The 27,972-nt window shown below is 34.3% G+C and overlaps 1 protein-coding gene across 1 annotated transcript in view; it reads left to right on the plus strand.

The window, feature by feature from the left end:
• The window catches only part of ROCK1 (Rho associated coiled-coil containing protein kinase 1), a 127,575-nt gene that overhangs the window by 38,971 nt on the left and 60,632 nt on the right, over positions 1 to 27,972 (plus strand). Inside the window, exons 3-9 of the mRNA XM_081802543.1 lie at positions 11,311 to 11,411; positions 11,963 to 12,100; positions 14,854 to 15,029; positions 15,819 to 15,903; positions 17,160 to 17,304; positions 17,617 to 17,755; positions 19,765 to 19,856. Of these exons, the coding sequence (XP_081658669.1) occupies positions 11,311 to 11,411; positions 11,963 to 12,100; positions 14,854 to 15,029; positions 15,819 to 15,903; positions 17,160 to 17,304; positions 17,617 to 17,755; positions 19,765 to 19,856 (876 nt within the window). The remainder of the gene's footprint in view (positions 1 to 11,310; positions 11,412 to 11,962; positions 12,101 to 14,853; positions 15,030 to 15,818; positions 15,904 to 17,159; positions 17,305 to 17,616; positions 17,756 to 19,764; positions 19,857 to 27,972) is intronic.

The raw sequence follows: 27,972 nt of genomic DNA on the forward strand, positions 1-27,972 counted from the left end.
TTTTTTAAAGATTTTATTTATTTATTTGAGACAGAGAGAATGAGAGACAGAGAGCATGAGAGGGAGGAGGGTCAGAGGGAGAAGCAGACTCCCTGCCGAGCAGGGAGCCCGATGCGGGACTCGATCCCGGGACTCCAGGATCATGACCTGAGCCGAAGGCAGTCGCTTAACCAACTGAGCCACCCAGGCGCCCCTGGAATATAAAGTTTGATGGTAGTTAGAGGTCTATACTTTTTCAGGAATTCTAAGGAGGAACAATTCTAAAAGCAGAATTTATGTACTACCTATATGTACTGTTCTACATTTAAAAAGGATAAATTTCGGGGTGCCTGGGTGGCTCAGTTAAGCGTCTGACTCTTGGTTTCAGCTCAGGTCGCAATCTTAGGGTCATGGGATCAAGCCCTGTGTCAGGCTCCACCCTCAGCAGGAAGTCTCCTTGAAGATTCTCTCCCTCTGCCACTCCCCCACTCTTGCATATGTGCTTGCTCTTTCTCTCTCTCTCTCAAATAAATAAATCTTAAAAAAAAAAAACAAAAAACCTCCTCCACAGCTAAATATTAAGGTACATGTAGGAGTCTGCATAATGTGGGATATATTCCAGCCAGAAAGCATTGAAATGTCGTAAGGTTTTGGCAAGCTTGAGTTTTTTTGCATATTAGGTCTATAAATGGCTTGCATAGTTTGGTAACTCTAGCACTTGAATGGTGAATGTATTTCTATTTCTGGGAGGTGGGGACAGGATTGTAGTCATAATATATTGGGATTAATTCTTCAACTGTATACTGAAAGAAAAATAGTACTTTCTTGAAGGACAAGAAGACCAGTAGATTATCATAGAGGGTGAAGAAGCATACTTTTTTATTATATGAAAATTTGATATAAGCTTAACATGACATGTCATTGGGGAGAAGGTAGATTTTTCAGTAATTTGTATTGGATGTCCATATGAGGGAAAACGAATTTCAGTCTGTACTTCATAACATATTAGAAATGTAAAGACATAAGGTACTAGATGAAATTATATAGTCTTCAAGTAGGGAATGTATTTTTTTAAAAGGAGGAATCTAGGACTAGCAACTGTCAAGGAAACATTGACAGATTTTTGCCTTTTCAAAACTATGTATACGGAAAGACAAATATATAAAGAACATTGACAAACTGAAAAAAATTATAATATATAAAAAACTTATATTTCTAATATAAGAAGAGACTTATAATCAATAAGAAAAATAATTTTTTAAAATGGACAAAGTAGCTGAATATGTAGTATAAAGGGGAAAAGAAATAAATGACCATTGAACAGTTAACAGTTGAACAAATGTGAACAAATGTATTAATATTTCAACAAATATGGGTTAAAATAAGAAAAAGACACCCCCCATCTGAATGAGAAAGGTAATGTACCTTGATTTTAAAAACTTTCTGTAATGGTGGACACTCAGATTCCTTCCAGTTTTCCACTAGTATAAATAAGGCTGTGATGAACATTCTTGTGCATATAATGTGGTACATACTTGTTGCTTCTTTCTTTGGAGTGAATCCAGGAATTGCTGAGTCAAAAGTTGTATCCAGCTTACATTTTGATATATAGTGCCAAATGCAGTTTATACCAGAAGGTAGTATAAAAGTTGGGATTTTAAAATGAAGCCATAAAATTGAATAAAGTATGCAGTATGACCTAGGATATTACAAAAGCTTGTTTGAAGTTATTACAAATAAAATACCACTAAATTAGATTTTTTAAATAGAAATGTTAAATATCCTCTTTATTTATTTTTAAAATAAATCATATAAACTCATGGGGAAGTTGTAAGAATAGAGATTCCTGTGTATGCCGTTTACCCAGTTTTCCCTAGTGTTAACATTTTATATAACGTGGCATATTGACAGAACAATGTCAGTAATTTTAACAAATTAAAATTGGCCTATTACTGTTAACTAATTACATACTTTACTTTAGTTTTTCCATTAATTTCTTTTGGTTTTGGTTCCAGAATCCAATGTAGAATACTTCATTGTATTCAGTTGCCATTTCTCCTTAGTCTCCTCTAGTCTGATAGTTTCTCAGTCTTTGCTTTTTTTTTTTTATGACCTTGACAGTTTTGAAGATTAGTGATCAGGTATTTTGTAGAATGTCCCACAGTTTGTGTTTGATGTTAGACTGGAGGATAGGTTTGTGATACCATGATTTATCAATGGTAGTGTTAACTTTTATCACTTGGTTTAAAATAGTAGTCTGCCAGCCTTCTCTGCCAGAAAGTTACTGTTTTCCCTTCCATACCCTACCATTTGGAATCTGATCAATAGTTCAGCCTACACTTACGGGCAGGGGGATCAATAAGCTCCACTCCAGACTCAAAAGTTTGTATATACTGTCTTTCACACAGCAGAAGTTTTTGATTTTGATAGCCTAATTTATCAATTATTCCTGTTATGGATTATGCTTTTGATGCTATATATAAAAATTATTGCCAAACCCAAGATTGATTTGTTAAATAGCTTTGTTGAGATATAATTTATGTACTATAAAATTCACCCATTTAAATTATATAATTCATTGGTTCTTTGTGTATATTTTAGAGTTGTGCGGCCATTACCAGTCACTTTTAGAACATTTCATCACCTCATAAAGAAGCCCCATATGCATTAGCAGTCACTCCCATATTTCCCTAAGCTCCCCAGCCCTGGCGAATGATTAATCTATTTTATTCCATATAGATATGCAATAGATAATGGACATTACCTATAGATGGGATTATATGTGTGGTCTTTTGTGACTGACTTTTTGAAATTAGTATGATGTATTATTCAAGATTTGTCTATGTTGTAGCACATACTCTTTTTAATTGCCAAGTAATATTCCATTGTGTAGATATACTTACCACATTTTGTTTATCCATTCATCTCTTGATGGACATTAGTATTGTTTCTACTTTCTGGCTATCATGAATACCATGATATTCATGCTGCGATGAACATTTGTGTGCAAGTTTTTATGTGGACATATGTTTTCATTTCTCTTGGGTTAATACCTAAAAGTGGAATTGCTAGGTCATATGGTAATTCTATGTTTAGCATTTTGAAAAATCCAAGATTGATTTTTAGATATATACTTTCATTGTTTTGGAGTAAATAAAAGTGGCTTTTCTGTTGTTCCTGAATAGTTAAGAGCTGCATGTAGTTGATTTGTCTCCATTTATAAATAATATCATTAAATGTTTTTAATGTTTCAGTAAGTATCATTGAGCATGTATGTACATCAAGAACATATCCATGAATGAAGTGTGGTCTCTAGAAACATAGCTATATAAACAATTTCAGTCCAGAGTGGTAGATGAAATAATAGAGAAATTATGTTTGAGAGGAGAGGAAGTTAGCCCATCTGCATGAGGAGATCAACAATGGCTGAAGAGGAGATACAGGATTAGATCTTGTTTGATAGTAAGTTGGTCAAATAACGTGGGGCAAGTCATTTTAGCCTGATGATCAATATCTGCAAAGGTATGGAGATTTGAAGCAGTATGGTAATGTGAGCAATTGCAAATAACTGGGCGTTGGTAGAGCATGTTGGGGAGAGTATCTAGAAATGAAAGACTGGAGAACCGGACAGTAACAAGGTCTAAAAGCCATTTTATGCTATGTTAAGAATTTGGATTCCTCCCCCCTCCCCAATCAGTTTCTCAAACTGGATTACTCTGTGTGTGTGTGTGTGTGTGTGTGTTTGTGTGTACACTGGCAAAACATGGCACATCTTCCTGGAGTTTGATTTTTATTTGAAGATTTGGACATAAAGTAATTTTTGCATTAAAACAGATTTTTATGGAATTGAATATTATATTGTAGATTTTCTAGATAAGTTTTATGTAATTTTAGAGCTTTTTAGGGATACTTTACTCTAAAAGTATACAAGGTATACTAGGTTTCTTTAGGCAAAGAGTAGCAGTATTTTGGTCAAACAGTGTATTGTGCATAGCTTTTATTACTATATTTCATCCTGACATTTAAAAAAACTTATTTAACAATTAGGATGTGTCTTACAGTCTGTGGTGGTACATAAAATTATGGTCACTTTATAATCTCAGATTTTAGACTAGGCAGATACATCTTTTTCTCATGAGAAAGCAATAGTTATTATAGAAAATTTGAAATGTATAGAAAATGTGAGGAATAAAATAATCTGAAATCCCACCACACTCAGAAATGATTACAAGTATTATTTTGCTGTGTTTCCTTATGGTCTTTTTTCTCTTCACACATACCAATATATATTTGTGTTTATATATTTGAACAGTTTATTCTGTTTATTTGCTCAACATTATATGTTGAATATCATTCTATGTGATTATTCTTTCTAATTTAAATTCAGTTAATTAACATATAATGTATTATTGGTTTCAGAGGTAGAGGTCAGTGATTCATCAGTCTTATATAATACCCAGTACTCATTACATCACATGCCCTCTTTAATGTCCATCACCCAGTTACCTGATCCCCCCACCCCCCCTCCCCTCCAGTAACCTTCAGTTTGTTTCCTATGATTAAGAGTCTCTTATGGTTTGTCTCCCTTTCTGATTTCGTCTTGTTTTATTTTTTTTAACACAATTTTAAATGTTGCCTAATACTCCCATTATATGTATATAAAATTATTCAATCTGTATATTTTAAAAAACATTGTAAAAATCTTGGTTCCACATTATATCTAACTTCCTTAGGAAAAATTTCTAGAAGTAGAATTTACTGGATATGAATTGTGACTTTTTTTTTTTAAAGATTCTTAAGAAAAATCATCCATTTGATTTCTAGAAAGTTAGGTTGAAGAGTCTGTGTGATTGAAATCATTTTGAATTGTTGGTAACCCTGAAACTATAAATTATCAATCTTTCTCCCTCTTTTGCTAACTGATGATTATTTAGGGACTGATTAGCTAGTTAGTGACCAGTCAAGACTTATGGTGTCTTTTTGTGACTCAATTTACCCATTTCATTTTTTGCTTACTGTGCTGTGGAGTAATATCTCACTTCTCTGAATCTTAGCTTTCTGTCAGCATACGTAGCTCAACAAAGTAGACAATCAGAAATTGGTAAAACGGTCTGTGGTTACATAATCCTATTTATTGGTCTTAGAATTAATGAGGGCTTACCAAATTTATAATTTTGCATGAAACAAATTCTGTAATGACAAAGAAGTTGTTACTTATTATGGGAAAAACATAGAACACTGTAAGAAGGATTGGAAGTTTTGAGAATTCTGCAGTTTTAGATAAGGTGACTAGTTTGGGACTCACTAAAAAATGATATTTGAGAAAATCGTTGAAGTACTTGAGAGAATTAGCCAAGCAGATGCTTGAGGGAAGGGAATGGCATACAGAGGAACAGCCAGTGCGAAGACTTTGGGAAGAATATATCAGGCATGTTTGAGAGGCAGCAAGGAAGAAGCCATTGTGGCTGGAGAGGATTGAGCAAGAAGAATAGTAGGATGATGTCAGAGTAGTAAGGAAATAGGCTAGGTCATGTAGAGTCTTGTAGGCCATTGTAAGATCTTTGACTTTTGCTCTGGCTGAGATGGCAAGACATTAGAGAGTTTTAAGCAGAGTAGTGACATGCTCTGATTTGTGTTTTTAAGAATATCACCTAGGGTTAAGAATAAAATATGGAGAGGCAAGGATAGACATCAGTTAAGAAGTGATCGTAGTAATCCTAGGAAGAGATGATAGTGGCTTGGTCCAGCATGTTAGCAGTGTAGAGAGTGAAAAGTTATCAGATTGGAGATAATATTTCAAAGGTAGAGCTAGCATATTTTCCTGAATAATAGGATGTGGTGTGTAAGGAAAAAAAAGGAGTCAAGCATGCTCCCTAGATTTTAGCAAAATTGAACTGTTAACAGAAATATGGAGATCATAGATAGAGGTTTTGGGTGAAAACATCTCTTCAGTTTCATACACATTAAATTTGAGAGGTCTGTTACCCAAGTAGATATATTTTCTGAGCAATTGATTATATAAACCTGAAGCTTAAGAGAGAGATCTGGACTAGCCATAAAAATCGGTTGACATGTAGGTGGCTTTTAAAGGCCACCGAAGAAATAAAGGTAAACAGTGAAGAAAACACTATGAAAGATTAAGCCTTGAGATGCTCAATGTTAAGAACTCTGGGAGAGGAGGAGCCAGCAAAGGCAACTGAGAAGTAACTATTGAGGTTGAAAAAATATCCTTAGCATTGTTGGAAGAATGTGGAAGTCAAGTAAAGAAAGTATACCAGCAGAGAGGGACCAAACTGTCAAAAGCTGCTGATATGTCAAGATGAGAACTGAGAATTTGTCATTGGATTTAGCAACATGGTGGTAATTTGTGACTTTGACAAGCAGCTTTGATAGAAAGGTAGTGGCCAAATCCCTCCTAAATGGACTTAAAAGCAAATATGAAGAAAGATATAGAAACAGAGGATAGACAACATTTGAGGGATTTTGCTATAGTGAAGTTGAGTAATGGGGCAGAAGAAGCTGGTGAGAGAAATGGGATGAAGAGGTATGTTTAAGATGAGAATGAAAGTAAGCATGATAGGATCTGGTTAGAAAAGGGGAAACTTAAAAATACAAGAGAAAGAGGGTAGTATTGCTGGAGCCATGTCCTTGAACTAGTGAAAAAGGATGTGACATCACTGGTGGAAAGATTGGTGTAAAATAGCAGTATTCTCCTGTAGTAGAAGGTGACCAAATATACCTGCACATTCTGGCAGGTGTGTGTGTGTGTGTGTGTTAAATCTGTGGCAGTTTTCTTCTGATTGTTTTATTTGATTCCGGATGGTAACCAAAAATGTCTTAGCTATGAATGAGGATCAGTGGGAGAGCTGTGCAGGGTTTGAGAAGAGGGAAGAAAATGTACAGGACAAGAGCATTGAAGGAGAGAAGTTAAAGGTATTGAGAGGCCAGGATATTAGAAGTGTCGTCCATGGATATAATAAAATCCCTAAGATTTAAAACAGGTGAATATTGGAGAGGTCAGTAAGCCAGGAACTAAAATTTTCTGACAGTGAAATGTGATGACCCGCGAGTCAGTGGATTACAGCAATAATGAGAGGTAGTGAGAAATAGAACTTAATAACATGAAAATCAAAGCTGGCAGATTCAGAATGGGGGTATGGAGATAATAGTGGAGTTCACCTGTCCCACTTTCAGGGCCAGTGGTATAAGGCATATGAGTGAAGGTAAAGGTCACCACTTGAGAGCTGCAAGGGAAGCAGTGTCCTTTGTGGGGAGCTGGGTTTCAGTTAGAGCAGGGGTTGGCAGACTGCAGCCCACAGGCTAAATCTGGCCCACCACCTGTTTTTGTATGTCTTATGAACAAAGAATGTTTTTTATATTTTTAAAGTGATTGATGAAAGGTCAAAAGAAGAAAACTATGTCATGACGTGAAAATTATATGAAATTCAGATTTCAGTGTCCATAAATAAAGTTTTACTGGGACATTGCCACATTCATTCTTATGTATTGTCTTGGGACTGGTTTTGTGCTCCAGTGGCTGAATTGAGTAGTTGTGACAGAAATCATACATGACACTGTTATTGGTTCACACTGCTACTCAGCTAAATCACGGTTGTACAGTTAAAACGGAACAGTGTTTCATGTGAATCACCATACCACAATATTTTATTTTTTATTTCCAGTGCATACCTATTGTGTCAAAAAAAAAAAAAAAAAAGAAAGAAAACTGAACTTTGAGTGTTGTCATTTTGAGGCACAGTGAACTGTGGATTATTTTGTGAAATTAAAAGGCAAAGCATTGTGTTTATTTTGCAGTGACATTGTTGCTGTGCTAAAATAATATATTTGATGTTACCAGAGTGAGTCCTCATCATGATATTCCCAACTCACAAGAAAGCAACAGTCAGAAAAAATAGAAAACTTGAAATGGAATATCTCATCACAGAATTTTCTTCACAAAAATAAAAAAGGAATGAGGCTGCGACCTTACATTAGTTTATGAGTGGCTTATTAGCCGAACAGGGAAAGCCATTCACTAATGGTGAGTGTTTGCAGCAGCAAAAAAAAATATGTGGAGAGAAAAATTGCCTTAAGACTATTAGCTTTTTGGCAAGAACAGTTGCTCGAAGAATTGAGGTCATCGAGAGCAACATCAATAGACAAAAATTAAGACAAACAACTTTGATTTTCCTTGACTCTTGTTTATTTGAGGAGTCAGTGCTGAGTTTGAAGTAACTAAAGAATTACCCTCTCTATGTGTAGTCTTCATGGAGCAAGTACAGGCAAGAATATATATATTTTTTTTAAAGATTTTATTTATTTGTTCATAAGAGACAGAGAGAGAGACAGAGGGAGAAGCAGGCTCCCTGCTGAGCAGGGAGCCCGATGCGGGACTCGATCCCAGGACCCTGGGATCATGACCTGAGCCGAAGGCAGACGCTTAACCATCTGAGCCACCCAGGCGCCCCAGGCAAGAATATTTTTAAAGAAGTAGAGAAAATACTAAGTACAGCTTAACGAGGAGTCTGCTGAGGTGTGTTACAAGTGATAGTAGTTAAAATTATGTATGGTACAGAAAAAGGCTTAGTTGGACAAACTGACAAAGCTTATGAAAACACAAGGTCTTTAAAGCCTATAGTTATTTTGTATTACACATCAGCAGGTACTTTGTGGAAAATATTTGAATCTATCATGTTTTATTGAACCACAGTGTCAGTGGTACACACATCACTCACTCTCATGGACTTATATCATCAGTCCTGTAAATTTTTGTCAAATTGGAACTGAACATCCAGTTTATCTTAGTATAGTAAGTCGATGTCTTAGCAGTGGTGCTGTTAATTGTGTTTTTTTTAAGGACTGCTATGGACTAAATTGTGTGTTGACCCCTTAACCCCCCATTTATATGTTGAAGCCTTAACCCCCAATGACTGTATTTGGAGATTGGGTCATAAGGAGGCAGTTAAGGTTACTGAGGTTATAAGGGTGAGGCTCTGATAAGATAGGATCAGTGTCCTTACCTTGTCACACACTAGGAAGAGGTCATGTGAACACACAGAGATAGCAGCTGCCCACAAGCCAAGAAGAGAGGCCTCACCAGAATCAAACATGCTGGTCCCCTGATCTTGGACTTCCAGACTCTAGAACTGTGAAAAAAAAATGAATATTGTTTAAACCACTCAGTCTATGGTATTTTGTATGGCAGCATGAGCTAAGACAGAGACCAAGATGAAGGTTTTTAGAGCCACTCCCAACTGTTACTGAGTTTTCATTAAATACTGATTGACTTTGGAAGTTATTTTTGATAGTTTCTTAACCTAAAATTAAAAGGCAAAACAGCACTTAAATGCCATTCTTAAATGTAATAAAGTCATTCTGACAACTAATGTTGTTTGAATCACATATCAAGCTGCTTTATACACTTCCTGTGCTGTTAGAAATTAAAGCAGGAAGCAAGATCATCATTCCCACATAAATTTGCAGCAGATATATTTTCTGGGCTCAAACAACAGACTTTTCAGCCTATTTATGGCTCTCAACCTCATATAACCAGAGCTAGGGATCCTTTCTCAACCTCACAGGCTATTATATAACACATCCTGGTTCAGGACTTTCTTAACTCTCATCTGGAATATTACAGTACTCTTAAAATTCTCCCCACCCCCAGTCTTGTCCTTATTGAGTTCATCTTTTTACATATTTCCCAGAGTGGTTTAGCTGAAATGTAAATTTGACTGTGTTGTTTATCTGCCTGATTTCTTTTCATGGTGTTTCTCGGTTCCCAGCAGATCCCACAGGACTCTCAGGGGCTGCTTTATGGAAGAGTATAAAGTAGATGAAACTCCAGCCCCTCTCTGATATCCTGACCACGGCACCACTACCCTCCTGAAGCAGAGCACTTTCTTTTCTATAAAATTGAGTTGCTTTAAATTTTATTGTGAGAAAATATTTTTTATGATTAAATACTAGTTTTATAACGACTTGCCTACATGCAAAGTTCAAGCTCCTTAACCAGTTTGGGACTCTCCAGCGTCTCCTCTGAACCTTACCACAAACTTGGTACTTCAGCAGCACAGAGCTGCCTGTATGTAGTTCCTCTGTGCCTTTGCTTATATTGCCCATCTGCCTATAGTGTTCTCTTTTCTTCTCCCCACCTGGCTAACTGCTGTGCTCCATTTTAGACTTGTTCTGGTGTTACCATTTTCAGAAAGCCTTTTCTAGCCACCTCCTTCCCAGGCAGGTTTGGGTTAGGCGTCTTCCTTAGTTTTCTACAAACTCCTTAACCTCCTCATAGCTTTTCCTTTTTTTTGTTTTTTGTTTTTGTACTTTTTTTTTCATTGTTTGTTTCTGTTTCATTTGCTAGAGTTTGAACTCCTTAAGAGGAGGAACTATGTTTTAAAGTTATCTTTATATATCTACAGTGATTCTATAGAGACTGCATGGTAGACACAAATAATTGTGCAGTGTATTGATTATTGTCTGTATCTTTCTGATGCATCTTGCAATTGATATGTAACCTAAAATTAAGTGTACTTATGTTATCCTTGTGTAGAAATTTGCTTTCTTTTGCATGTGTTTATTGGTCATAATGTATATAAACACGAGTTTAAATGTGCTTTTAAAAAGAAAGACAAGAATATAATACAGAGTTTTTATTAGGAACTAGAACTTAAGTTTAATAGCTGTTCTGTATTTTGTACACTCTGAAATGTGAAGCTTTTCCATGTAATCTCATGCCAATGTTGACCCATGTGGATTAAAATAGCCCTATTTTAATCTATGACCAAATTAGGAATTAGAATATCTGTCCAGTGGGGATTTGTAAATTATTGTAGTTTGTAGCATGACAGGTTTATATAAATAATTGCAGTGATTCCCACTGTGTGTTTTAAGTTAAAATCTAGGTTGAAATAGAGAAATGTATTCATATAAGTATATGATTTTTTTCAACATTGGATATCTTCAATTATTTATATCTTCTTGGAGGGATTATCAAAACTGACTTGATAAAAAGAAAATTTTATTTCACTAATCTAAAACATATACCTATGATCCTTCAATTCAGATTTGCTCTGGACTTAACTGATTGTCCTCCATGTGTATTAGTAGTATATTTTCTGAAATATCAAGTTAAATTTTAATAGCTAGAGTGAAGTTGTTCCAGAATTTATTTAAAACAATTCTTAATACATTGAACATTTCTCCTTTATAAGTGTATACTATGAAGTAATGCTTAATACTTTTTTTTTTTCAAGGACTTGAATGTAAAATAAACAGTGTTAGTTATAATGCTTCAATGATTTAAAATCACAAACTCTTCTTTTCATACAGATAAAGACACAATAAATAAAATTAGAGATTTACGAATGAAAGCTGAAGATTATGAAGTAGTGAAGGTGATTGGTAGAGGTGCATTTGGAGAAGTTCAATTGGTAGGTTATTTTAATGAGATTAAAAACAATAAAATTAAAAATCCATTTGTGTGTTTTACATGCATTATTTGGGATGATACTGTTTTTATAAAATTGTTGCTTTTAATTGCTCTAGATAGTCTTGCCATAGGATGTGAAAGCCTAGAGTCAAATTCAGCAGTAGTATGAAATACTTTCCTCAGGCATCCATGGATAGAGAAAAGGTTTCAAGTGTCAGAAGAGAAATTTTTACTTGTAATATTAGACTTCTAAAATGTTATGGAATCCTAAGTTTTATAAATAGAAAGCAGCATGCATAACAGGGTGGAGAAAGGGGAGTGTGCTATTATATAGGGAGTAAAGATTCTTTTCTAACATTACTTGCCTTCTGGTAATTGAAGCCTTGACATTATCTAATTGGGATAAATCAGCAGAAGAGATGGAAGAAAAGCTAGAACAGTGATGTTATATTATTTAACAAGGTGTTAAAATCATTTGGTAAATTGTTCTGGTAAATGCTGAGCTTTAAATGTCAACAAAAGGTTCATTATTTTCTGTTTTCAATTTTAAAGGTAAGGCATAAATCCACTAGGAAGGTATATGCTATGAAGCTTCTCAGTAAATTTGAAATGATTAAGAGATCCGATTCTGCCTTTTTCTGGGAAGAAAGGGACATCATGGCTTTTGCTAACAGCCCTTGGGTCGTCCAGGTATGATTTTGCTACTGTTTCATTATTGCTGTAGTAGTTTGTAACTAAACATATTGGAGAAGCTTAGTTTGTTTTTTAGAACAGTAATAGGGAATTTATTGGCAATTACATAATTGTCTAATGTATTGTTACTTTTTTAAATCATAAAATTTAATTTTATTGAATTGTCTCTAGGAGGAAAGTAAGGCCAAAGCAAAATAATTATGTGTCTGTAGACTTTAAATATTAGAGAATTTAAATAATCTGGGACGCCTGGGTGGCTCAGTCGTTAAGCGTCTGCCTTCGGCTCATGTTATGATCCCAGGGTCCTGGGATTGAGCCCCACATCGGGCTCCCTTCTCCACGGGAAGCCTGCTTCTCCCTCTCCCACTCCCCTCTGCTTGTGTCTCTCTCTGTCAAATAAGTAAAATCTTAAAAAGAAAGAAAAAGAAAATTTAAATACTCTGATTTGGGGGAAGTCATATATTATCTTCTATGTAGATATTTTTATTTAATATTGAAATTCAAGTTTTTTTCCCAAATATGAGACCTCTTATTCTATTTATTTAACCATCTGTTTGTCTATTTGTGTCTCTTATTTTGTGGAGAGGAAGGAATGGGAAAATTAAGGAAGAGGTGAGTTAAGGTAGGCCTTCAAATAATATTGTTTTGGCTTTAGGTTTTTCAGTGGGAAGAAAAATACACTAGAAGTCAGTAGTTGTAAGTTCTAGTCTTAACTGTCAAAAACCTATTGGTGAAGCTGTGGCCAAGTTATTTACATCTCGGCCTCAGTTTCCTTGCTGAAAAATGGGGAAGTTGGCTTAGATTGGTTATTTTCACCTGTGGAGAATACCTCAAGTGAAGTCATGGGGACAAGCAGGAATTTGAGGAGGTTATAATTCTGGGTTTTCTATTTCTGCCTCAACTAGAGTAGCTCCATATTTTTTGTGTATTACGTATTGGGGTTATGTAAGAATGCATATGGGGGAAGTAAATCTTCTGGTTTAAAAAAAAAAACTACTGGGTTGACTAGACCATTTCTAAATTCTTAACATGAATTTTATGACTTATTAATTTACAATATATAATGAAGAGTATCCTAAATAAGCACACTAGTAATTGGAATAAAAAGGATATGGAAAATGTTTGAGTGTTACGGATGACTTTTTATACTTGGAATGTCTGCTCTGTTTTTATCAGCTATGTGGAGCAGGGATTTGCGGGCTTGGTATTATTGACATTTTGGGCCAGGTAGTCCTTTGTTTTGGGGGTTGTCCTGTGTATTATCAGATTTTCAGCAGCGTCCCTGGCTTCTACCCAGTTGATGCCACTAGCAGCTCTCCACAGCCTGCATACCATTTGTAACAACCAAAATTGTGTTTAGACACTGTTGAATGTTTACCTGGTAGTAGTGGGAGGGGGGTAGGTGGTCAGGGGACAATTATTTCCTCTGGTTAAGAACCAGTGATACAGAAAATCTTCAGTGTTCTGTAGATAGTTAAAAGACATAAGACATAATTTTTAAATTTACAACTTAGTACTTGAAGCTTTGCTTTTCTTGATACATTGTCTATAAATATGGGAAACTGCCACCAAATCAACATTGTTTCTTTAATTGTGGTGCCCAAATGATAAATTGTATACTTTAATCTGGGCTAGCCATGAGATGCCACTTAGTTTCTTATCTGTCCCTAAAATATCTTTTTAAAATAACTAAATCTGTAACTAAAATCATTAAACACTGTTGAAAAAATGAAACAAAAAGATTTTAAGACAAATGACTGTGTAAATAAGGTACCATTTTTTCTAGGGCTTTATTTTAGTTTGATTCTGATCTTCTCATGTTACTTAAAATGTTCTTTTGTAAATTTGCTTTTTTTTTTTTAACTTTAACCCAGGTCACATAATAAATACATTTATGCCTGCTATTCTTTCCAGTTTTCTGTCAATGGATTTCACTCTTCCTGCTTGACTCTAGCTGTTGCCCTCTTCCTGTTAGTTGTTACTGCTCCTCCTCCCATTGACTGCTATTACTTTCGGGGCATCTGTGGTGCCAGGTGCTTTCTACATTCACTAATCCTTTCAGCAACTCTGAAAGGCAGTTAATCCCTATTGGTATATCTCCAATTATAGATTAATTTATGCTTCTATTGATTAGACATTTTTAAGCATTTGCAAACTGCCACTACTAGGTCCAGACTGTGACCTAGCAGCAGGTATAAAAGTGAAACAAGGTATAGTCCCTTACATTTTTCTGGAAGGGATTATAGTGACAGGGACTTAGGGAGATTAAATAAATTGCCCAATCACATGGCTAATGGACAGCTGAGCCTGTAGTTCAGTTTTTCAAACTTCTTGAGATTTGTGGTATTGATATAAATTTAACAGTAGACCTCACAAGAGCACACATTATATCAGAGTCATAATATTTCTTTGCTTAGGAGACTTGTATATTCTTTATTGGAACTACTGTAATTTTTAAAAATTCTCACTGTAAAAAATTGGGTTAGTGTAGCAATTAAATTGAATTAGTGTAGCAATGTATAGAAAAGAAAGTTTCCATCTAACTCAGAAATAACCACAGTTCCTTTTATATTCAGGGGCCTTTGTGATATTTATGTTTGTGTGTTTTGTTTTTTTTAACAGTGCTATAGTAACTACAATTTGATTATTTTAATTAAATCTTACATTAGTATTTTTGTCATTTTTTTAAAAGAAACTGTTTTGCTTAATCTTACTCATTTTTTTTTTGTATTTTTTTTGTATTTGTATAGCTTTTTTATGCATTCCAAGATGATCGTTATCTCTACATGGTGATGGAGTACATGCCTGGTGGAGATCTTGTAAACTTAATGAGCAACTATGATGTGCCTGAAAAATGGGCACGATTCTATACCGCAGAAGTAGTTCTTGCATTGGATGCAATCCATTCCATGGGTTTCATTCACAGGTAAAGATAAAAATGCTTTAAATTTTTTCATTTGTTGAAGGGGGAAGCTGAAAAGTACTTAAACTTTATTTGATTGGCATTTCCTACTCAAAATCCACCTATTCTCCTTCATGTGAGATAAGTGGTATTTCAGAATTTAAGACTTTGAAATTCATAGTTTTATTATGTCAGTTTAATGTTGATGTAAATGGTCCCTTAATCTGGTTATATACTTTTATTTGGTGTTCTGAACAATAAAAATTATAAGCTGTTTTCTGAGGTATGTCCTAGAGTTAAACACTTTTAATTTTTTTATATACAAATCAGCTTGCTTTTAATTAATGAATAGATCATATTTATTTGTTAGAAGAACAATTTCATTTGTTTTACGAACATTACTTGAATCCAGTGCAGTTGCTGTGCTAATTAAGTGCCAGAGTTACAAAAATGAAAGTGATTTAGACCCTGTCCTGGGGTTATTTATGTACTTAAGTTGAAAAGTGTGTTTCAGTTATGTTTTATGTGTATTATGTTTTTTATGGTTATTCTCTCTCAGATGGTTTGCTTTCCCCCTTGGAAGAATCAAACTCTTTTTAAAAGAAAAGGGAATATTAAATGTCTTTCTCTGAGGCATTAACATATAAAGGAGTTTCCCTGCTAAAGTTCAGTTTATAGATGCGGATAGAGAGCACATATGGATCAAAAATGGCCTTATCTACAATGAGTTAGGATATAGGGCCTAAAATAACTGCCTCATAGAATTTTTCTCAGTGTCTGGTTTTAGAAATACTCTTTTTTTTTCTCCCTCAGAGATGTGAAACCTGATAACATGCTGCTGGATAAATCTGGACATTTGAAGTTAGCAGATTTTGGTACTTGTATGAAGATGAATAAGGTTAAATAATTTTGCTAATTCAGGATAGCTGCTTTTTAGAAAATGCTTTAAGAATGTACTAACCATAGCTAGACTTGTAACAGAATTGATATGACCTGTCTTATTTGTTGAAATAGGTGCCATGATTTCAATGTTGATTAGTAACTTGTAAGTGATTTATATTTTTCTCTCTACCTAAGGTAAGTGTTGATTGCCGCACTTAGTAAATCCTTTATAACAACAATGTAATATACAGTACTATTAGTAACTAGGAATTGAACTAGTCACTAAATACTAAGACCAGTGTTAAAATTAGACTTTCATAAAAACTGGATTTCAGTGATGTGTGTATTTTTTAGTGTTTTACTTAGCCTTCTGTTAACATGTAGAAGATCTTACTGCTTATTTTGGGAGTCAATCTTTAAAGATACTATCTGTCCTCATTATTTACAAAATAAATAACATATTTATAGCTGAAGTGGCAAGTATGCCAATTTGTTTCAGTTGAAACAGTTTATATTCTTGGAAACTTATCACAGAACAATAGCCAAGAAGTTGTATTATTTTAAAAGGAAAATTATTGCTTAGAAGGAAACATTATATGAAAACGTTTACGTGAACATTTAATTATAATTCTATTGCATTAATACCAGCTACAATTAGTAATAGGTATGTATAGCTTTTGCATTTAGATTTAGGGATTTTTTTTTTGGAGAGTTAAAATGCATATTAAATATATGTTCAGTATGCTCAGTACTATTACACCCTTTTCCATTACACATACTTCCCCATTTTATATTTGTACAGTTAATTCTTGTATGTTTTCTTTACAGTTTCAAGCATGGTTAGATTGAATGGCTATTTTAGTTAAAAAAAATTAAATCATTTATATATTAATGTTATCAAATGATTCATCCTGTCAGTCCCTCAATCTGTTTGAATTGGCTTAAATACTTGTTCTCTGCAGTTATGATGAGGTCATTATACTGGCACAACTGGTTGGCAGTGTGTCTTTCTAATGAGTAATATTACAAAGTAAAAGTCACTGATGTATCCACACACACAAGCACACACACATATTTCAGATGTATTGTGTATATAATATGTATATGTGATTAGACTATGTGTTCATTTTTGTCAAGTTTGCATTAGGTTTTGATATATTTTATAGCCCAAAGACTGAGAGGTCTACAGGTTTTGTTGGAAAGTCCTTTTAAATCATTCAGAATTTGTATTTGTATTCTAATTAAAAAGTTGACCTGCCACTCTTTTTTTAGGAAGGTATGGTACGATGTGATACAGCAGTTGGAACACCTGATTACATTTCCCCTGAAGTATTAAAATCTCAAGGTGGTGATGGCTATTATGGACGTGAATGTGACTGGTGGTCAGTTGGGGTCTTTTTATATGAAATGCTTGTAGGTGAGTAAAGGAGAATTTTGTATACCTCTAACATAGTTGTTCATCCTAAAACTTAGCCATTTGGCTTCTTCCAATAAGGTATTTATTGCATTAAGCAAAGTTAATTTTGTGTGTAGAAAACAAACTGATCCAAACCTAATTTGTGTGTTTTTAAAAGTTATTTAGAAGCCTAAGCAATTTTTTTTATATATTAAGTATATGTCTTTAATGCATATGTAGTAATCTTTAAACATGTAACATTGACTCTTTTCCTTTGAAACTGATTTTTTTAATGTATCTTACTTGCTTTTGTTTTTTCTGTCAATTTTTCAGGTGATACACCCTTTTATGCAGATTCTCTGGTTGGAACTTACAGTAAGATTATGAACCATAAAAATTCACTTACTTTCCCTGATGATAATGATATATCAAAAGAAGCAAAAAATCTTATTTGTGCCTTCCTTACTGACAGGTAAATAATCTTAACATTGAACTTTAATTTATTCTAAGGAAATTCCCATTTTGCTGCTTAGTATTTGAGGTCTGTATCTCAGCTCCTATATTTGAACTGTTGGGATAAAAATATTACTATTCCCCAAATCATTAATGATAATGAAATATAATATTTTGTGGTATTCTGGATGACTTTCTGGATCTCAAACCACTTGCCTTACCTAAGAAATTGGGGTAAATTCTTTTCTGATGGCTAGACCAGATGATTTTTTAAATTTCATTGTTGAATTTTTAACTTGGTTAAGTATAAAAATTATATTTTCTTGAGTCTGAAGGTTTTTTGTTTTTTTTTTAAACATGTAACATCTCTGAAATTAGAGTGCATCTTAACAATGTCACGTATTAATTTAACTGGGAACATTTTTTTCCTAGTGATGGAAAAATGATGCATCTTCTAATTGATGCCATTTAAGATAATTCAGTATTGTATAATTGAAATTTGCTAAGAGTAGAATTTAAATGTTCTTACCAAAAAGAAAGGTAAATAGGTGAGGTGATAGATGTGTTAATTCCCAATGGGAGAATCCTTTCACGATGTGTACATATGTCAAAACATCACTTTTTATGCTTTATATATCTCAAGATTTTGTCAATTATACCTCACTAGGGCTGGAAAAAAGATTTAATTATATATGATTATATTTTGTTGAAATTAAGTAAATAGTGCAGAGCTATATCCTACCTCCTTCCCTTTGGAAATGGTCATTGGTATGATATCTTTCAGATTCAGTAAGCATTTTTATAAATGTATATGCACGTATATGTTTTAGAAACAAAAATGGTATATTATGTGTACCCTTATGGTTTACTTTTTAAATTTATTTTTTTAAATTTAAACATGAACCACATGACTTACTAAGATTATGTTTAATATTTATGTTGTAATTGTTAATTTAAATATTAGGGAGGCCTAGTACCTTTAGATATGTTTCAGTTTCAGATTCACTTTAATATAAATTTACCATCCTTCATATATCCTTTAGAGCCTGAAATGTAGTCTTTTATATTTTTACATTTTATTATATACTTTATAAATATAAGTACTATGCTGTGTGTTAGGTGCTAGGGATATAGAAATGAAAAAGATACACAGCCACTGTTCTCCACTAACCACCTAGTCCTTTGAGGGAAACAGACACGTGAATGAGATGTTTATTGTACAGAGAGATAAGTACTCTGAGTTAAGTACTGTCTGTCTGCCATAGAACCATGGAGAGTTCCCTGATCCAGTCTGGGAGAGTCAATGAAAGTTTCTTCAAGAAGGTGTCACATTGTATCAAAAGCAATTTATCTTTTAACTCATGAAAAAATTTGGAATTCAGGGTGTTCTTGTTGTTTATAAGCACTAAAGTAGAAAACAGAAGTTGCTAAGTTCCCCTTTCCAAATCCACTAAAGGCACATTTTTAAACATTTTATCTCTATGCTCGTCTAAGAGGCCAGGAATCCCATTAAAACTCTCAGTTTTGTAGTAATGTCAAGAATTATTGTCATTGGTTTCTGATAGGTCAAAAATATTTATAATAGTGTATAAAGTAGAGATTTTAAATTTAGGATGTCTTTCTGAGTTTTTGTTAGCATTTGGTGTGAAATAAAGTTGTTGATTGCAAAAAATGTATAGCTACCACAGTGTTTAAGAGCTGTCAAGAAAATTCATTGTGTTTTATTCATTATGCTAATGAAACAAAGGGAGTGATTTATTAGGATTTTCATTGTCGCTAGAGAAGTCATGGAGTATCAACAAGTCTGTTTTTCATACATATTTTTCTAAAAAGTCTTCAATATTCTATCTTCAACTTATTTTTTATTTAAGTGGAAAATTACACTGAAAACCAATATAATTTCAAGGTGACATAGAACTATTTTTATCATTATGCACAGACTTAGCATTATGCCCACAAGTATATCTGGACAGGTTATAATAATAATATCTTAAGTGATTCATAACTTTTTTCTTTTCCTCTATTCAGAGAGGTGAGATTAGGGCGAAATGGTGTAGAAGAAATCAAACGACATCTCTTCTTCAAAAATGATCAATGGGCTTGGGAAACACTCAGAGACAGTAAGTTATTTTTTCTTGAACATTACAGTGGATATTTGAAAGTAGTTGTAGCAAATACAGTCTTTTGAAACTGCCTTGCTAATATATGTGTATATTTGATGAAAATCTAAAGTACACAGATGTGGTTATGGATATTATCCTACTCTAATTAAAGAGAGAATATTTCATAATATTGGGAAAGCTGTACTGCTACTTCTCTGATATCTCATTTGGGAGACCAAGATGAACTACCATATACGTGAGATGGAATTGGGCTCAGCAGTCATAATTTGATATTTGATCTTTGTTGAATTGCCTTTTGTCTTATATTTTGATATCTCAATGTGAAGAAAGTCAATAAATAACGGATAATTAAGGGGCGCCTGGGTGGCTCAGTTAAGTGGCTGCCTTCAGCTCAGATCATGATCCCAGGGTCCTGGGATCGAACCCCGCATCGGGCTCCCTGCTCAGCGGGAAGCCTGCTTCTCCTCTGCCTGCCACTTCCCCTGCTTGTGCTCTCTCTCTCTGTCAAATAAATAAATAAAAAATATTTTTAAAAAAAAAGGGTAATTAAAATATATTTCCTGTGAAGAGACAAGTTATTATCTTATTTTTACTAAACAAAATATAAAATATAAGGTTCTGTTATTGATAAATACCAGAATTTAATTATGAAAATACAGGAAATTACGGTATACTTGATTCCATCAGACTTGCAGTTTGCAATTCAGACATGAAAATATATAGTATGCAAGAAGTTATTTTTAGTCAGTTTAGAACATTTCCCTATTTCAAAAAACAGTTAAAATCATGAGATGATTCACAGAAAACCTTGTTCAACATAGCTGAACCAAAATTACAATGGTACCGAATGTGCCCAACATCTTTGTGGATTTGGAAGGCCAAGAATTCATCTTTCTCCTGTTGCAGTCTCAGGATTTTTTTTTTTCTGTTTTCACAGAAAGGATAGTGTATACCAGTTCCTAACTTCCTGCTGTAGCAACAGCAGTAAACCTTAATAATGGAAATGAATTCAGCCGTGTGGTTTTAGAAACAGTTACAAATTAAGTAGGTAGTATTTATCTTAAGGACTGCCTATCTAGTTGAGACTGTGCAGGAAAGTTCAGGGAAAGAATCTTGTTAATTTTAAAGAAACAGATCGTAGTTTTCCCAATATTAGGGAAGTATCTTAGTTATCAAATATTTTTAAAAAAAACAGGTATACTGCCTTCAGGTACAGCACATGTACTGTGTACAAGCTATACAATTGACTGAGAAGGGAGAAGGGGAAGTAAATTCTTGGAGAAATTAAGAAATTATACTACTACAAAGAATGACATTGAATGACCTGCTATCTGGGAAAAGCTATAGGAGCAGCTTGACCTGGAGAGAATTTATTAGCAGTTATACACTGGGAAATAGAGAACTTCCCTATAAGTAAATGTGACATGATTGTTGTCTTCCCACTCCATGAGAAACCGTTGCAAAGACAGAGATGAGTAGAGTGAGATGATGAATGGTTGCACTGAAAAACTTTGTGGGTTTTTTTTTTTCAAGCTGTGCTCTTAGAAGTTGAAGAAAGCTGAAAACATACAAATATGAATATAATCTGAAGAAAATTTGAAAGGCTACTAAAGAAAATACAAAGTATCTTTTGTATTGGTTTAAATTCTTTCTCAAAGTGAAGCAATGTATAAATAACTATAGAATAACCACAGAGTAAAGTACTCTCAAAAATAGGGAAGACGTATTTCTTTTTGTGTATTGAAAAACTAATAATAATTAGGAGAGGAGGTAACCTAATTGTTGGTATTTTAGGGGTGGGAAGTGAATACTGAACACCTGCTATATATGCTGAGCACTGTTCTATTTCAGGCACTAGGAAAACATCAGTGATCAAACCAACAAAAGTTCTTTACCTTGCGGAGCTCATAGTCCAGTGGAATTGGGGAGTCCAAATCAATGGCATTTTATGATATTGTTATACCTCTTCGATGTAACTTTTTATTAATTTAAAAACGGGTAAAGTGAATTACTTTATTATTTTAAACCAACTTTTAAAGGATTTCTAGGGATGCCTGGGTGGCTCGGTCGGCTAAGCATTTGCCTTCAATTCAGGTCATGATACCAGGGTCCTGGGATTAAGTTCTGCTTCGGGCTTCTTGCTCAGCAGGGGGCCTGCTTCTCCCTCTGCCTGCTCTGCCTGCCACTCCCCCTGCTTGTGCTTTCTCTCTGTCTGACAAATAAATAAATAAATGAATAAAATCTTAAAAAAAAAAAAGAATTTCTATGGGGCGCCTGGGTGGCTCAGTTGTTAAGTGGCTGCCTTCAGCTCAGGTCATGATCCCAGGGTCCTGGGATTGAGCCCCACATCTGGCTCCCTGCTCAGCGAGAAGCCTGCTTCTCCCTCCCCCACTCCCCCTGCTTGTGTTCCCTCTCTTGCTGTGTCTCTCTTTGTCAAATAAATAAAATCTTAAAAAAAAGAATTTCTATAAGGAGGTAATTTTATTAGTATTATTGATATTTATCTTTTTAAAATCTATATTATCTATGATCTTGCTGTACTGTACTTAGATTTAACATACCTATAAACATTTTTATATCTTTTCCTAATCCTAATAGCTCCTATTTTGTGGTTATTGTTAAAAAAAGAAGAAAGAAAGAAAAAAATTGAAGTCTGTAGAACTTACTGTTCTCTTCTTCCCCTTTCCTCTTCCTACCCTTTCTTCACTTCCCACCCCTAAAATACCAAGAATACTTTTATTGTGAACTGATCTCTCTGACCTGCTAAGCTTTTAAAAATTATTTAACAGTTATAATTCTTTTAAAATTTTTTTGACTCTCCAATTTTCTTTGGCAGAATTGTTTACCTTTTCCAAATAGTATTCTTTTGGTATTTTACCACTTACATGTTTATAAGCTACAATGGCAGTTAATCTTCACCATCTGTTCCTTGGTGGTGTGGGAGCAGTGTACAAAATAGCTTGATTTTTGGCAGAATTTCCATGAGCTTCCAGATCTTATTCACTCTTAATTTAGAGGCACAGAGTATTAAGATTGTAAAATTACTTTTTTACTCACTTGAAATAGAATTGAAGAAATGACAGGCATGAGATTAAAGAAAGGAATTAAAGAAGGAATGAAAAGACCTAAATAACCTGCTATAGGTCACATTGCTAGTAAATGACAGTGTCAGGATTCAAATCTGTCTGACTCCAAAGCCTTAGATCTTCTGGAATACCATGTGCCATTTAAGTAATAGCATTCAGAATTATACAAAGTAGAATGTAGTGAATCAACATTCTTGGCAGTTAAATTTTGGGGAAAATAAAATGGTAACATTTGTTACATGTAACAGATACATTATTAATAATACTATGTTAAATATAATAATGTAATTTGCAAAACACTTTTCCATTCATGATCTCATTTGAGATAAGATATTGCCATTACCTAATCCACCTATAGCTGGTGGGAAAAGACACAAGATGATAACAGGAGTAACTGTCAGCTCATGTGGTAAGTTTTCCATTTATTTAAAAACAAACAAAATACATCGTTTGTAAGCGCATATATGCTATTCCAGGTTCTGTGGATTAATTAAGTCTAGTGTCCTCTCTTTCAGAGTTGTACATTCTCATGGGAGAAATTATCAATGTAGGCTTCATGGATAAAGAATTGAGGGTCTAGCAAGTTTCAGGGTCATAAGAGTTTAGACTTTCCCAGTATTATGTTGGGGTCATGTGTTTTAAAAACAAACTTTAAGAAACTTATCTTTTTGTTTTGGTAAAGTATATATAACATAAAATTTACCATTTTAACCATTTTTAACTGTATAGCTCAGTGGCATTAAGCACCTTCACATTGTTGTGCAGCCATTACTACCATCCATCTCCAGAACATTCTTATCATCCCAAACTAAATTTGTTCACACATTAAACAATAACTCTCTGTTCTCCTTTAACCCCAGACCCCAGTAGCTACTATTCTACTTTCTGTCTCTATGAGTTTGTTCTGGTTACCTCAAATAAGTGTAATCATACAATATTTATCTTTTTGAGGTTGATGTATTTCACTTAGCTTGTCTTCAAGGTTCATCCATGTTATAGCACGTATCAGAAATTTGTTCCATTTTAAGGCTGAATAATATTTCACTGCATATATACCACATTTTTCAAAAATCTGTTCACATATTGACAGACACTTGGAATGCTTGTACCTTTTAGCTATTGTGAATAATGCTTTTCTGATCACTGGTGTACAAATAAATGTTGGAGTCATTGCTTTCCATTGTTTTGAGTGAATTTTTGTATATGGTGTTAGGTAGAGTCTACATTCTTTTGCATGTGGATATCCAGTTTTCCTACTATCATTTGTTGAAAAAACTCCTTTTTCATTAAGTGGTCTTGCACTCTTCTCAAGTCATTTAACCACATATGTGAGGCTTTATTTATGGGCTGTCTCTGATATACCATTGAGCTGTCTTTATGCAAGTACTACACTGTTTTGATTGCAATAAATTTGTAGTAGCCTTTGAAATCAGAAAGTGTGAATCTTTCAGCTTTCTGCTTTTCCGAGATTGTTTTGGCTGTTTGGGATCACTTGAGATTTCCGTATGAATTTTAAAGTGGGTTTTTCCATTGGGGTCTTGGTAACGATTGCATTGACTATGTTTCCAATGAGAATGCCTTTTGTTTCATATATGTGCCTAATTGCTCTGACTGGAATTTGTAATACTGTGTTGAATAGCAGTTGTGAGATGGAGTCCTTGTCTTGTTCTTGATCGTAGCCGGAAAGCTTTCAGTCTTTCACTAGTTGAGTATGACATTGGCTGTGGGTTTTTTATTACGCCTTTTATCATGTCGAGGAAGTTCTCTATTCCTTGTTGACTGAGTATTTTTATCATGAAAGGGTATTGAATTTTGTCAAATACTTTCTGTGTTAATAGGGATGATCACATGGGTTTTCCTCCTAATTCTGGTAATATGATATATTACACTAATTGACTTTCATATGGTGACCCACACTGGAATAAATCCCACTTGATCATAGCATGTAATCATTTTAATATGCTGCTACATTCAACTTGCTAGTATTTTCTTGAAGATTTTTGCATCTGGAGGTGTTGGGGTGTGGGGGTGTGTGTGTGTGGTGTCTTGATCTGGCTTTGGTGTCTGAATAATTCTGGCCTCATGGAATGAATTTGTCTTCCTTCTATTGGAAGAGTTTGAGAAGGATTGGCATTAAACCTCCTTCATATGTTTGGTAGAGTTCAACTGTGAAACAGTCTTGTCTTGGATTTTTTTTTCTTTGTTGGGACATTTTTGATTATTGATTAAATCTCTTGTAGGTCTCTTCAGATTCTCTTTTTCAAATAAGTTTTGGTAGTTTGTGTGTTTCTAGGAACTTATTTAATCTAGGTTATCTAATATGTTGATGTACAATTGCTTGTAGTTTTTTCCTTTTAAAGATTTTTTTATTTTAGAGAGGAGAGAATGCAAGCGGGGGAGAGGCGGAGGGGGAGAGGGAGAGAGAGAGAGAGAGAGAGAATCTCCAGCAGACCTCCCCCGCCCCCCCGCTTGAGCATGGAGCTTGATGCAGGGCTTGTTCTCACGACCCCAGCCAAAATCAAGAGTCAGACACTCAACTGACTGAGCCACTGAGGAGCCCCTGTAGTTTTTCCTTTTATTGTTTTTATTTGTAGAAAGTCGGTAGTTATATCCCTACTTTCATTTCTGATTTGTCCCCTCTTTTCCCCCTTAGTCTAGTAAAAGATTTGTCAATTTTGTTAATCTTTTTAAAGAACTAATTATTTCCCTCTCTCGCTGTGTCTCTCTCTGTCAAATAAATAAAATCTTTAAAAAAAAGGGGAGGGGCGCCTGGGTGGCTCAGTCATTAAGTGTCTGCCTTCGGCTCAGGTCATGATCCCAGGGTCCTAGGATCGAGCCCCACGTCGGGCTCCCTGCTCTGCGGGAAGCCTGCTTCTCCCTCTCCCTCTGCTTGTGTTCCCTCTCTCGCTGTGTCGCTCTCTGTCAAATAAATAAATAAAATCTTCAAAAAAACCCCAAAAACTAATTATTGGTTTTGTTAATTTCACTATTAATTTTCTATTCTATATTTTATCTGTACTCTAATCTCTATTGTTTCTCTCCTTACTGTAGCTCTGGGCTTAGTTTGCTCTTCTTTTTCTAGTTCCTTAGTATGTCAGCTGGGTTATTGATTTGAGATCTTTCTCTCTTTTTTTTTAATGCAGGCATTTACAACTAAAATTTTTCTGAGTACTGCTTTCACTGAATCCCATAAGTTTTGGTTTTTGTTTTCATTTTCATTTGTCTCAAAGCATTTTCTCTAATCTCCCTTGTGATTTCTTCTTTGACTTACTGGTTTTTTTAAGAGCATGTTGTTTTCACCACTTTGACATCGGCCGGAGCAACTTCTTACTAGAATACATCTCCAGAGGCAAGGGAAACAAAAGCAAAAATGAACTATTGGGACTTCATCAAGATAAAAACCTTATGCACATCGAATGAAACAATCAACAAAACTAAAAGGCAACTTTCAGAATGGGAGATGTTTGCAAATGACATGTCTGATAAAGTGTTAGTATCCAAAATCTATAAAGAACTTATCAAACTCAACACCCAAAAAAGAAATAATCTAGTTAAGAAATGGGCAGAAGACACGAATAGGCATTTTTCCAAAGAAGACATCCGGATGGCTAACAGACACATGAAAAGATGCTTAGTATCACTCATCATCAGGGAAATACAAATCAAAACTACAATGAGATACCACTTGACACCTGTCAGAATGGCAAAAATTAACAGCACACGAAACAACAGATATTGGTGAGGGTGTGGAGAAAGGGAAACCCTCTTATACTATCAGTGGGAATAATGCAAACTGGTGCAGCCACTCTGGAAAACAGTATGGAGGTTCCTCAAAAGGTTAAAAATAGAACTGTCCTATGATCCAGCAATTGCACTACTAGGTATTTACCCAAAATTTACAAAAATACTGATTCAAAGGGACACATGCACCCCGATGTTGATAGCATTATCAACAGTAGCCAAATTATGGGAACAGCCCAATGTTCATCAGCTGATGAATGGATAAAGATGTGTGGTATATATATATGTAGTGGAATATTACTTAGCAAGAACAAAATCTTGCCATTTGCAATGACATAGTTGGAGCTAGAGTGTATTATGCTAAGTGAAGTAAGTCAGATAAAGACAAATACCATATGGTTTAACTCATATGTGGAATTTAAGAAACAAAACAAAGAAAAAAAGAGAGAACTATAGAGAACAAACAGATGCTTGCTGGAGTGGAGGTGGGTGGGGGGTGTTTAAATGGGTGATGGGCACTTGTTGTGATGAGCACTGGGTGTTATATATAAGTGATGAATCACTAAATTCTACTTCTACAATTAATATTACACTATATGTTAACTAACTGGAATTTAAATAAAAACTTGAGACAAAGGAGTGTGTTATTTTCCAGGTATTTGTGAAACTTCCAATTTTCTTTCTATTGTTGATATCTTGTTTTATTCTATCATGGGCTGGAGAAGATACTTTGTATGATTTCAGCCTCTTTAACTTTATTAAGTTGTTTTTTGGCCTAACATAAAGTTTGTCCTGGAGAATGTCTCATGTACAATATATGTATTCTGTTGGTGGTGGGTTGAGCTTTATATGTCTGTTACATCTAGTTGCTTTATGATATTTTCACATCCTGCATTTTCTTATTCATCTTTTGTTTAGATGTTCTGTTCATTTATTGAAGGTGGGTTATTGAAGACTCCAACCATTATTTTAGAACTATTTCTCCATTTATGTCATTTTTTATTATATATATTTTGGAGCTATGGTGTTCATGCATATATGTTTATAATTGTTCTGTCTTCTTGAGGAATTGACCCTTTTATCAATATCATCAATATGTCCTGTTTTTTGCTATTTTAATGGTCTTAAATGTCTATTTTGTCTGATACTAGTGTAGGTACCCCAGCTCTTTTTCCCATGGAATATCTTCTTTCATTCTTTTAATGTATTTATGTCTGTAGATCTAAAGTGAGTCTCTATATACTGCATTTAATTTGATCAATTTTATTAATCCATTCTTCCAGTCT

Source organism: Leptonychotes weddellii, chromosome 13 (genome assembly GCF_054177405.1).
Source record: "Leptonychotes weddellii isolate Sample4059 chromosome 13, ASM5417740v2, whole genome shotgun sequence".
NCBI classification, from domain to species: domain Eukaryota; kingdom Metazoa; phylum Chordata; class Mammalia; order Carnivora; family Phocidae; genus Leptonychotes; species Leptonychotes weddellii.